The 13749-nt window shown below is 49.7% G+C and overlaps 1 protein-coding gene across 2 annotated transcripts in view; it reads left to right on the top strand.

Annotated features, from left to right (window-relative positions):
* Window positions 1–13749, top strand: part of spag16 (sperm associated antigen 16) — a 1374442-nt gene that overhangs the window by 714426 nt on the left and 646267 nt on the right. Inside the window, exon 12 of one of the 2 annotated variants that reach the window (XM_072483236.1) lies at window positions 10717–10902. The exons of the other annotated variant lie outside the window; for it this stretch is intronic. Within the exon in view, the coding sequence (XP_072339337.1) occupies window positions 10717–10902 (186 nt within the window). The remainder of the gene's footprint in view (window positions 1–10716; window positions 10903–13749) is intronic. 2 annotated transcript variants of the gene reach the window in all.

The following is a 13749-nucleotide window of genomic DNA, read 5'->3' as shown; positions in this document are numbered from 1 at the left end:
ATTAATGGACCTGACCCGGTACTCTCCGAGGTCTCCGCGATGCTTCACTGTCAGCACTGAAGGCGTAATTCTCCGTTTTAGAGTGTTGACACCGGGACAGAATCGGTGGACTGCAACGATAGCAAAATTGGCGCTGCTCCCGGAACAATCCAACAACCATTAATGGGATAGCACCGGCACCACGTGGAACATGAGCGATTCCAATGAGAAACGGTGTCATATTCGCCAGGGTCGGAATTGACACCCGAGGGGTTGACAAGCTACAGCCACATATGAACACTCCGCTCCCCACACACACTCATCCCAGCTCACAAGATGACAGCACAGAGAGCGGCACCCAGGAACGCAGGTGCAGAGCTCGAGACCCTGTTGGACGCCGTGGAGGAGAGGCAGGCTACCCTGTACCCCGGGGTAGGAAGGAGGCTGCCACCCGATGTTGTACACCGGGCCTGGACACAGGTGGCAGAGGCCGTGAGCGCCATCGCCCCACTGTCAGAACCGGACAGCAGTGCCGCAGAAAAATGACATGATCTGCTCAGGGAGGCCAGGGTGAGTAGGCAGCACTGTGCCCCTGACAACAACCTCCGTCCCACACACCCGTAACCCTGACCCCCCCCTCACCCAGAGGGTAACCGGACCAAACTCGCCAGTGGTGTGCGCGCACCCCACCCTGCACCATAACTGCTGCCATGGCTGGGTGCCCTGGTCACGAAGGCTACCAGCTGCCCACCCCCTGTGCTGCACGTGTCCGACTGCCTAACACTGCGCTTTTTGTCTGCTCCCACCCACCCCCAGGAGAAGGCAGCCCACGAGCGCCGGGAGGGGAAAAAGACCTGAGGGGGACCGCCGGACCTACAGTCCCTCACTGCAGTAGAGTAGCGGACACATGACCTTATTGGCGGGCCCCGAGAGAGGGCAGTCGTGAGGCAGAGGTCAGCGTTAGGCGAGCAAGTGAGACACCAGTAAGTTGCTTCCCCATGGCACGTGTATCACCATCCCTACCACCGCCCCCCCCTTCCCACCACCACCACCCAATTCCTCCACCACCACCCCAATCCATGATCCAATCATGCGTCATGACTTGAGTCTTGCAGGATTACCTAGCGATTAGGTGGGACTTTATGGTGTGTGTCCCCGCCCCGCCCCAATCCAACCCCAAGTGGATAGCAGTGATGAAGAGGAAATGGACAGCGGCGAGAGCCTTTGAACTGCAGCCCAAGACACCCCGGGGCACCAGTCTGGGGATGACACTGACCTCCAACACAGCTGTCTCTAACACCCTCCACCATCCCAGAGACACTCACCTCGGTTGTGCACTTCAGCGAAGAGGCTCCTGGGCACTGCCTGTTGCACACCACATGTGCTGTGGTACATCAGGTAGAGGTAGGAACCACCGATGGGATGGACAATCAGGGCGGCCCAACCCCAGGAACTAGGTTCTGTCCAGACGGGTTTCGGGTTTCTGGAACGGACAGTCCCATCGATTGTGGAGATGCAGTCACAGAGCCAAGGGCTACATGTAAGGTTGTCAGCAACCATCCAGCACCTGCAGATGCAGTTGGAATAGTCCAATCGCCTTCAAGAGCAGGAGCAGTGCTGGCCACGCGTGCCACCCACGCCAACACGGCACAGGTGGCATCCGCGGTGGAGGCCTTGGGGCCAAAGGTATCGGCCATGGGTCAGGATGTCCAAGGCCTGGGAGCTTTGTACGAGGCCCAGTACAGAGCTGCCCTGTCACAGGCAGCCATTGCAGCTGCACTGCAGAGTGTGTCCCAGTCACAGCAGGTCATGGCTGAGGACGTTGGTGGCATTTCCCGGGCACTGGCTGGTGCAGCACAGACTCAGAGGGAGGTCGCGCAGTCACTGCCTCATGTGGTACAGACCCAGAGCAGGCTTGCACCCCATCGCAAAGAAATAGCCCAGGGTCATTTGGCACCCCGAGCGAGGGAGGAGGAGGTGATGGGGCCTGTGCCGGTGACTCCTGCAAGGTTGGTGCTGGAACACCACAGTGTTCAGGACTTCCCGTGTCCTGTGCCTGGAGCATCTGATGTTCAGAGGGAGGAACATGCCACCTGGGACATCCAAGCAGCAGCTGGGCCCATCCAGGTCCGATTGCGCCAGAAAACGGCCACCAAAGGAGACCCAGGTCACAAGGTGGGAACCGCAGAGGGACACCTCTACTCCTAATGTACATCCTGGGGATCCACCTAGGCGTAGCACTCAGGCCCGTAAGACCAGAGAATCACGTTAGGGGCCAGGGCACAAACCTGCACATACATGTTCACAGTTTTTGAATAAACACCTGGGGCGGGATTCTCCGCAATTGGCACGATGTCCGCCAACCGGCGCCAAAAACTGCGCGAATCAGTCCAGCATCGCGCCGCCCCAAAGGTGCGGAATTCTCCGCATCTTGAGGGGCTAGGCCCGCGCCGGCCTGATTTCTGCCCTGTCAGCTGGCGGGAAAGGCCTTTGGTGCCCCGCCAGCTGGCGCAGAAATGACTTTGCCGTGCGGCGCATGCGCGAGAGCGTCAGCGGCCGCTCACGGCATCCCCGCGCATGCGCAGTGGAGCGGGTCTCTTCCGCCTCCGCCATAGTGGAGACCATGGCGAAAGCGTAAGGAAAAGAGTGCCCCCACGGCACAGACCCCCCCCGCGGATCGTGGGCCCCGATTGCGGGCCAGGTCACGTTGAGGCACCCCCCGGGGCCAGATCGCTCCGCGCCCCCCCCCCCCCCAGGGCCCCGAACCCGCCCGCGCCGCCTTGTCCCGTCGGTAAGAGAGGTGGTTTGATTCTCGCCGGCGGGACAGGCATTCCAGCAGCGGGACTTCGGCCCATCGCGGGCCGGAGAATCGCCGGGGGGGGCCCGCCAACCAGCGCGGCGCAATTCCCACCCCCGCCGAATATCCGGTGCCGGAGAATTCGGCAACCGGCGGGGGTGGGATTCACGCCAGCCCCCGTCGATTCTCCGACCCGGCGGGGGGGTCGGAGAATCCCGTCCATGTTCACAATGCTTCAACCTGTTTCAGTATTCTTTCAGAAAAGTGTGAGGGATGGCCTGGGCTGAGCCAAGCTGAAGATGGGCTGCTGGGGGGGTGCTGGGGAGATGGGCGGACCTTGGGGCTGGGCTTGGGCCAGGGACCCTGTTAAGCCAGCGCTCACCACTCAAATGCCCCAACCTCATCCATCTCTACCCTATACCCTCACCTACTCCCCCCACCCCCCCCCCCCCCCGACCATCCCCACCTCCGCCACCCCAAGGGGTCAGTGGAAGCGTGTGACGGAATGGCCAGCTCGCATACATGGATCACCCAGGAGGACATGTGGAAAGTGCTAACGTTGTCAGGTGTCAGATGTTGTCAAACATGCGGAGCAACTGAGCTCATCGCAGAGTGGGTTGTCATCATCCTCCATCCCATGGACCAGGCCCAGTGTTTCTGCTTACCCAGGGTCCGCACCCCCTAGCAAGGCAGGTAGGAATCACGGAGGGAGTTGAAAGGGGATAGGGGGATGGGAGGTGGTGCAGGAGGGTGTCAATCGGTCCACTTGTGTCCATCTGGGTGATGCCCTTGCTGCTCATGGCTGCAATGGAATTTCCCGCCAACATCTAGGAACCTAAAACTGCAATGGGTCTGTAGTCACCGGCCCATCAATAATTCTGCCGGTGCTACCCCAGTTGCATGTGGTGTGTCTCGGTAACAGAACAGGAATATGGCCAGATGTGTGTCCATCGATCCTGAAGTTTGCTTTTTCAACCCCCGTTTAAATGTTTGCACACTCTTTCCGATAGTCCATTCGAAGCCACGTGATAGGGGGCTAGATATGCTGTACCCCGTTTGCCTTCATGAATTCCTCACTGGTAAAGGGCGTCCCATTGTTGGTGACCAACACCTCTCGGATCCTGTGCGTGCTGAATGAGAGATGGAATTTTGCAATGGTCACCCACATCGTTCTGTGGATTTCAAGCCTTTACAAGTGGGCCTCCACTATAATCAAGAATATAGATCCTAGGAAAGGGCCGGCAAAGCTGCCCTGGCCACTCCCAAGGGTGAAGCGGAAGGCGGTAGTTTCTGCTGCTCCTGACAAATTCTGCATCGTTGGACCACCTTCTCTATCTCTGCCTCCAGGCCTGGCCACCAAACATAGCCGCAAGACTAGCATTTTCATTTTTGAAACCCCTGGGTACCTGTTATGCAAGCCTCACAAGATGGAAACAAGACGAGCATCCCCCACAGCAGGACACTGTCTTTAACATTGAATTTGGACAGTTCGGTTGAAAATGCCCATAGCTCCTGGGGTAATTTCCGATGCTGGTGGACTTTTAACAGTATGGGATCCATCTGTGTCCATTCCCATATCTGGGACGCAGTAACCGGCAGCGTATCCATAAAGTTTAACATGGCTGCCACTTCATCAGACCGAGGAGAAGATGGAGGGCACGATGGCAATGACAGTCTGCTTAACGCATCTGCATTTGCAATTTGGGTACCTAGTCGGTGCTCAAACAAGTACTCCCATGCTCTAGTAGAAGGGCACATCTCGGTATTCTTGCGGACCGATGGGCAGCATTGCTTTGTCCTCTTTAAAAGTCCCAATAGCAGCTTGTGGTTTGCAAAGACCATGAACCGACAGGCGTACACGTGCTGGTGAAACTTTTTATGGCAAATACAATGGCCAACCCCTCTTTCTCAATCTGTACATAGCTGCATTCCACAGCAGCTAACGTCCTGGAGACAAACTCCATCAGCCGCTGACAGTCGCCGTCCATGCGATGGGCCAAAATAGCTCCAATGCCATACGGCAAGGCATTACATATGACTATGAGCGGTTTGGCGGGGTCGTAATGCGCGAGCAAGCTAACTGCTTCTTGACTTTAGCAAACACTTCTCCCTGTTATGCTCGCCACGCCCTCTGCTGATTTTTTTTTCTCAAGTGGTAATAATAAGAATCTTTTATTATCACAAATATGAAGTTACTGTGAAAAGCCCCTAGTCGCCACATTCCGGCGCCTGTTCGGGTTAGCTGGTACAGGAATTGATCCCGCGCTGCTGGCCTTGTTCTGCATTACAAACCAGCTGTCTAGCCCACTGAGCTAAACCAGCTCAACCAGCCCAGGTGTAGGGGGCCAACATAGGTTCGAGACCGGGGATGAACTTTCCATCATAGTTTACTAACCTCAGGAAGGAATGCATTTCAGTCATGTTCTCAGGTGTAGGGGCTTTTTGGATAGCCCTCACTTTTTCCGCAACAGGATGCAACCTATTCCGGTCCACATGATAGTTTAGGTAAACTATCTCCTTCGGGTAGATCACACATTTTTCCCTTCGTAGGCAAACGCCCGTCTCCAAGATGCGGCAGAGAACCTAATCCAAATTTTTCAGGTGTTCCTTTTCTGATATCTCAATGACCCAAGACGTTGTTGAGATGAGCTGCCACACGTGGGAATCCTCGCAGTATATTCTCCATGACCCTCTGGAAAATTGCACAAGCCGACGATGCGGGGGTCCAGTTCGAGCTCTGGATATGCATGGCTCCTGTCTAATTTCATGAAAAATTACCACCAGCCAGCTTTGTATATAAAGCTTTGTTGCGAGGCATCGGGTATCTGCCCAACCTGGAAGCCCTATTTACCATCAGCTTGTAGTCACCATTGAGCCTCACTGTCACGTCCAGTTTAAGCACGGGAACCACTGGCACTGCCCAATCGGTGAATCGTACCTGCTGGATAATATCGAAGCTCTCTAGCCGGCTTAGTTCAGCGTCAACCTTTTCTACTGGCACATAAGGAACCGGGCGGGCCCTCAAATATTTTGGCTGTGCATCTGGATCCACCTGCATCTCCGCCACAACTCCTTTAATCCCTAATCCTATCTGGAAATGCCTGGGGTATTCCCCCAGCACCTCGTAGAGGCCTCCAGGCCCCATCTAGGAAATATGTTGCCTTCAGGTGGAGGCTTTGCAACCAGTCATGGCCCAACAAGCTGGGGCCGCGGCCCTTCACCACAATCAGTGGCCGTCTGACCGACTGTTGCCTGTAAATCACTGGGGTTATTGCAGACCCCACAATGGCGAGTGGCTGACTCGTGTAAGATGCCAACCTCGCCTCCTTGTCTTGCAAATGTTATTCTTGAACCCCAGATTTTATGCTATCGAATGGCTGCCATCCATTGACTGAAACTGAAGCACCTATATCGAGTTTTACCTCTAAAGGGTGACTGTTGACTTGCATGTGATCCTGATGGGGGCCACTCTGGGTACTGTAACGCAATTTAACGGCATACTTTCCTCATCCTACTGGTCAATGTGAAAGGTACAGGCTCTGGACTGGCGTTTGCCTTTGTTGAGGCAGCAGGGCTACTGGCTACTTTGGGATTTGCGTTCCCTGTGGTTATTATGTCCACATGTCCCACATCATCTGGGTTCATAAGAACATAATAACTAGGAGCAGGATTAGGCCATCTGGCCCCTCAAGCCTGCTCGCCATTCAATAGGATCACAGCTGATCTTTTTGTGGACTCAGCTCCACTTATCCGCCTGCTCGCCATAACCTTTTATTCCTTTACCGTTCAAAAATCTATCTACCTTTACCTTAAAAACATTTAACGCGGTAGTCTCAACTGCTTCACTGGGTAGAGAATTCCACAGATTCATAACCCTTTGGGCGAAGAAGTTCCTCCTCAGCTCAGTCCTAAATCTTCTCCCCCTTATTTTGAAGCTATGTCCCCTCGTTCTAGTTTCACCCGCCAATGGAAACAACCTCCCTGCTTCTATCCTGTCTATTCCCTTCATAATTTTATATATGTCTATAAGATCCCCCCTCATTCTTCTAAATTCCAATGAGTATAGTCCCAGTCTACTTAGTCTTTCCTCATAAGCTAATCCTCTCCCGTTCTACTGACTCCGGGGAGGTGTCATGCCTGGCTGCCTCGGTCTTAGACAAATGGGCGGGGCCTCTGCGGTAATCAGCCCAGGGATGGGGTTTCTGTCCCAGGGGTGCTACTCGCCATGAAGGGAAGCACCCAACAGCATTCACCTTCGTACCCTGGACTTCCTGCACCCCTTTTTCAGCGCTTTTCCTCATGAGCAAAATCTGCACGGCCTGCTGTAGGTCCAAAGATGGCACGGCCAACAATTTCTTTTGGGTTGCCATATTATTGACACCACAGACCAGGCAGTCTCACAGCATCTCCGAGAGTGAACTGCCTTACTCACAAAACCCAACTAGTTTTCTCAACCATGTTAGGAGCTCGATTAATGACTCTCCTTATATCCTTTCTGTCATATTAAAATAATATCTCTGCACAATGACCGACAGTCTGGGATTATAATGCTGTGCAACTAAGGTCATCAGTTCTTCAAGAGTCTTAGGGTCTGGGATTGCAGGACACGTCAGGCTTTTTATCACCCCTTAAGTGTGAGCCCCACAGGCATTTAAAAGGATTACCATTGGATGGTCTTCATCGGTGATAGCATTTGCCCAAGAAAAGTAAGACATGAGTTCAGTGTACTGCGTCCAATCCTCAATGCCCACATCAAACGTGTCCAATGTTCTGAATAACACCATTTTGAAAAAATAAATTCTAACTTGAGTCTTGTAGTGCAGAGGTGGTGGTTGTTCGCCCGACGGTCAGCATCATCAACAGTAGCCCCATTTTTATTCTCATCGTCAGTTTAGTGACCACAGATGAGTCTGAGGCGAGTGAATAAGAGAAACTAGATTTATTAAGAAGTACTACTATGTACAATACTCTGCAGATCCCAGCCGGGTCTGAGGTGTTGATTCCAAACCTGGCTGACGTTTATATTACAGGTTATTAGAGTGTCCACCCTGAGTGAAGGAGTTCGTACTCAACGAGGCTCATGGAGAGGCTAATTACTTCTACCCCGTAGGTCTCATGCAGGTTATAGCATGTTTCTAATGTTTTTCAAATAAGGAGACCAAAACTGTACATAGTATTTCAGATGTAGTCTCATGAAGTTATACAGCTGCAGCAAGTCTTCCCTACTTTTGTACTCCATTTCCCTTGCAGTAAACCCCTGAATTCCATTTTCTTTCCAAACAACATACAGTATTTGCATGCTAACCTTCCCGTACCGGCCTCTCCGAACAGGCGCCGGAATGTGACGACTAGGGGCTTTTCACAGTAACTTCATTGAATTATTATTATGTGATTATTACCTTTTGCGATTCATGTACCAGGATAGCCTTTGCCCTCTGTACCACTAAGTTCTGTAGTCTCTCTCTGTTTAAGTATTCTGCTTTTCTATTTTTCCTGTTCAAGAGGACAAGTTTACATTTTCCCACATTATAATCCATTTGCCAAATTTCTGACGAATCATCTTTCTGTATCCCTTTGCAGACTCTTTTCCACCTCGTGACAACTTAATTTCCTGCCTATCTTGGTGTCATCGGCAAATTGAGCTCCAAGTCATTGATATAGATTGTAAATAGTTGAGGACCCAGCACTAATCCATGTGACACTCCACAGATTTCAGACCCATTTATCCCGACTCTCTGCTTCCTGTTAGCTAACCAATCCTTTATCCATGGTAATATGTTACCCCTACACCATGCACTGTCATTCTATGCAGCATCTTTTGAATGCTTTTCAGAGTTTTCACGTTCTACATGAAATTGCTGACATTTCTAATTAGATCGATTTGCTTAAACATCGTACAACTTAGAAATAAAGTAATGAGATAACTAGATTTGTCTAAAGATTGAACGGTCGAGGCTCTTTCATTTCAAAAGAAGAAGGCAGAGAAATTATATAATAGAGGTCTTCAAGGTTATGAAGAGGTTTGATAAGATAGGTATAACCGTAAAGTTAATGGGAGAGGGCTAGGAAGAGGCTTTGGGGAGTAGAAGCACTGTTTGGACTTTTTGGACCAGTAAGTCTATTTCCGTACCGTACATTTTATGTCGTAATCATATTCTGTCCACCTTTTTTCTGGGAAATCAGTAGCTGCTTTAAAACATTTCCCTGTCATCTTACATCAACTCAAAGAAGCCCCAGAAATCTTCATACAAAATAATCATGAGATTGTTCTTTTCATCAGTCCTTCTTTTGAAGTATTACAACACTATGCCTATTACCGAGCCTATTACAGGAGATTTCCTTCAGGAAATGTACCGCCATGAGGACCTGAGCAGACTAACAATTTTTGGACTTGTTTCAAACTACAAATATAATTTTTTTTAAAGTGCTGCACTATTAATGCATTTAATCCAAAAAATACATTTGATTAAATATGTTTTCAATCAAAGTGAATGTCCTGAACAAGATCGGTATCTGCAAAACAGAATAAACCAGACTAATTTTTATTTTTCAGAATTCAGAGTCCATGGTTATCTTTGAATAAAAAGGTTTCTGAATAGAACTGACCAATTATAGAACTAGAATTTTTAATAAAAATTATGTAGTTGCATTCTCAGACAATACCAGTGCAGTTTCCTATTTTATATAAATTTTCCTGTGAAGTTAAGGCCACAGCCCTAATCATATGAAATGATGGAACAGGCTTGATGGACTGAATGGCCTACTCCTGCTCCTATTTCTTACGATTCAGCTGTTAATGCTCCTATCGTTCTTGTACTTAACTATTTTATGAGTCGCCGCCATTTACGGAGTTGTGGATATCCAGACCTTGGGCAGGATTCTCCATCGGCAGATCCTTTGCTTTGCCGGCAGCGCACTCATGGTCACGGATTTCCCGACGGCGTGGAGGTGGCCACAATGGGAAATCCCGTTGGCTGGCTGCCGGGATGGAAGATCCCACTGCCGGCGGGGCATGCCGTGCCAGTAAACGGATCTGCTGGGACAGAGAATCCCGCCCCTTATCTGTGTAGCAAAATGTTGATACACAAATATTTAAGGCCATTCCTCCTCCAGTGCATTATTATACACTTAATTTTGGATATAATATACAACATCAATGTCAAAATATTACAAAGAATGCTACGCATGGTAGTTTTGTAGGTTAAAAATCTCAGCCTTAAACTGACTTCAGAGTTTCTGTATCCTGACTGAACAATTTATATTGGTTTTTATTTGAACCTCTGGATAAACCTTTGCATTAATAGATAAAAATGGATTGCTGTGAATAGTGCACAACTCTATTATCATAGAATTTACAGTGCAGAAGGAGGCCATTCGGCCCATCGAGTCTGCACCGGCTCTTGGAAAGAGCACCCTACCCAAGGTCCACACCTCCACCCTATCCCCATAACCCAGTAACCCCACCCAACACTAAGGACAATTCTGGACACCAAGCGCAATTTATCATGGCCAATCCAACTAACCTGCACATCTTTGGACTGTGGGAGGAAACCGGAGCACCCGGAGGAAACCCACGCACACACGGGGAGGACGTGCAGACTCCGCACAGACAGTGACCCAAGCCGGAATCGAACCTGGAACCATTTGTGCTATCCACAATGCTACCGTGCTGCCCAATCATTGTATCATTGTATCATGCCAGTATCAGGACAGTAGAAGGCAAAATAAATGGAACTTAGTCTACTTTTCATCCAGCATCTTTTTATGAAGCAATCTAACAAAATGCTTTACCTCAGAGAATAAGGAATTAAATGTTGTTTGTCAGGTTTGGTGGGATGGACTGTCCCACCCTTCTGATTGAAATAAGAATGCATGTCAGATACAAAATAGAAGAGAAGCACAACATCAAAGTCTCATATTATGATTTCTTTTTTCTGCAGTGGTAACATGCTTGCTACTACCAGTGGAGACAAGTCAGTGAAGATATGGGATTTCGCGAAGGTTGAATGTGTATTCACATTTACTGGCCATCTTCATGTTGTCTGGGGTTGTTCATGGCACACCTGTGGTGACTTTGTAGCATCTTGTTCCATGGATAACACTGTTAAGATGTGGGATATTAACAGGTCAGGAAATATTTTTAATATTCTTTTTGTCGTTCATTTTTTCAGACATTGGCTGTTACTTTCTGTTATCAAATTATCATTTGAATTTGCAGTGTATCTCTGAGCATGTTCTTTGTGTCTACCATTAACATGATCTACCGAAAATATGAAAAATTGCAAATAGAAGCAATAAAGGAAATTATTACAGGGCAGTGTTTAATGTAGGTTTCAAGTGAATGTAAATCACTTAAATTTTATTCTTGTGCTTCATGTTGTTATTTGATCTCTCATGAGGTTATGGACTCACAAACACTTCAAACTATTTATCGTAGAATCATAAAATGGTCGCAGCACAGATGGAGCATATTAGGCTGATCACGTCCATGCTGGCTCTATGTAAGAGCAATCGAGCCAGTGCCATCCCCCACCTTTTCCCTGTAGCCCTGGAATTTATTTAGTTTGAGATAATTATCCAATTCTCTTTTGAATGCCATGATTCAATCTGCCACCACTACACTCTCAAGCATTGAATTCCAAATCCGAACCATTCACTGTGTAAAAATGTTTTTCCTCATGTTGTCAGTCATCTTAAATCAGTGTCCTCTAGTTCTTGACCCTTCCGCAGGGGCTGGGGGGAGTAGCAGGAAGCGTACAAGAGGTGGGCCGTGGGGTAGGGATGGACGGGCATGGAACACCATTGCCGCAGCCTGAATGAGAGCCATGCGGAGTGCAATGCTAATATGCGGCTGCAGCTTGTCAGCCTCTCCGATGCCAATCCCGACCCTGCTGAATCGGACACCGTTTTTCATTGGAATCATTTGTGTTCATGTGTCGCCGGTGCTAGGTCATTAACGGATTTGAATTGCTCCGGAACCGGCACTAAATTTGCTGTTGGGGAAGTCCACCAATTCTGTCCCGGCATCAGCACTTCATAATCTTTCAAAAAAAACCAATCGCCTCAGTTTGACATTTTTTCTCCCCCTAAAAGCCTCCCCCCTCAACAGCCCCCCCTTCCATTCCCCCCCCCCCCCTCACACCTGCTGCCAATGACCAAGTCCTCAAACAGGGACAAGAACAACCTCCATCTCACCGAGAATCTCCCCTCCGACCCCCCTCCGACGAACTTAATCTTTTCCAACATAAGGAATTCTGCTTCATCCCCCCCCCCAGCCACGCCGACACCCTCGGTGGCTCCACTGACCTCCACTCCACTAAAATTTGCCGCCGGGTGTGGTGAAGGCCACATCGGCCCCCTTCCCCACCAACAGCTCCGACACGCCAAAAATCGCCAACAAAGGGCCCAGCGACAACTCCACCCCCATGATTTTCCATTATGCTTCAAACACCGGGCCCCAAAACTACACCAATCTTGGACATGACCAAAACATGTAATCGTGATTTGCTGCCCCCCCCCCTTCACATTTCTCACACTTATCCTCTGACTCTAGAAAGAACCCTCTCACCCGAGCTCACGTCATATGAGCCCTATGCACCACTTTGAACTGTACTAAGCTCATCCGAGCACAGCATGATATTGCATTCAACCGCTACATGAACTCACTCCAAAACTCCCATCCCAACTTCATGTCCAGCTCCTCCTGCTATTTCTGCTTAACCTCCTCAATTGGTGCTTTCCCTGTGCCCACTAGTCATCCGTAAATATCCACGATCTTCTCATCCCCCACTTCATCTGGTGATAATAACCTGTCCAACAGAGTGTGGTCTGGTAACCGAGGGAACGAGGGCACCTCTTTCCACACAAAATCTCGCATCTGTATTTGCCCAAACTCCTCCACCTTCCCTCGGCAACAGATATCTCTCCTGTATCTTGCCCAAACTTGCAAACCTTCCTTTCATGACCATGTCCCTCGCCCGTTCCACCCCTTCCCTATGCCACTGCCTATGTGTCGCATCCATCCCTGCAGTGGCGAACTGGTGATTCCCACAAAGAGGGGCGAGCACCGATGTATCCCCCCACATCAAAATGCTGCCTCAACCGGTTCCTGACATTTAAGGATAAAGCCACCACCGAACTCACAGTTTATATCTCTGGGGCAAATAAAAGGGGGGATGCAGCCAGAGCCCTTAAACCTAAACCCACAAATGATACCTCCTCCACCTGCACCCATTCTGCCCCCTCCTCCCTCCGTCATGGGTACCTGAACCTGCTCCTGGCCAACTTGAGTGATAGGGCACTCAAATCTGCCCTTTCCCCCAGGGCATTCACCGGAAACACTTTTGGCCATATTCAATTTGTAGCCCAAAAAAGCGGCAAATTTCTCCAGTATGCCCATTATTCTATACATACATCCCCAACGGATTGGAAATGCACAGCAACAAATCATCCGTGTACTGCGAGACCCTATGTTTCATGCCTCCCCTTACAATGCCCAACCACTTTCCTGATTCCCGAAGCACAATAACCAAGGGTTCGATAGCCAGCACAAACAGAAGTGAGGATAATGGGCACCCCGTCTCGTATCCGTGTGTAACCGGAAATCTCCCGAACTAATCAAATTTGTCCTCATGCTAGTCGGGGGGCCGCATATAACAACTGCACTATGAGATAAACGGGCTCAAACCCAAACCTCCCCAGGACCTTGAACAAATACCTCCACCCTACCCTATCAAACGCCATCTCTGCATCCATGGACACAATAGCATCCGGCACCCTGCCCTTCGATGAAGACATGACCACATTCAATAATCATCTAACATTGCTCGACAGCTGCCTTCCCTTCACAAAACCCGCCTGAGCCTCCAACACCACCTCCGGCACACACCTCGCCAATACTTCACCAACACCTTCATATCTGTGTTTAACAGAGCGATGTGCCTATATCACCCAAACTCCAGTGGGTCCTTATC

This window comes from Scyliorhinus torazame, chromosome 2, assembly GCF_047496885.1.
Source record: "Scyliorhinus torazame isolate Kashiwa2021f chromosome 2, sScyTor2.1, whole genome shotgun sequence".
NCBI lineage: Eukaryota > Metazoa > Chordata > Chondrichthyes > Carcharhiniformes > Scyliorhinidae > Scyliorhinus > Scyliorhinus torazame.
This window is presented reverse-complemented; position numbering and strand designations above follow the sequence as displayed.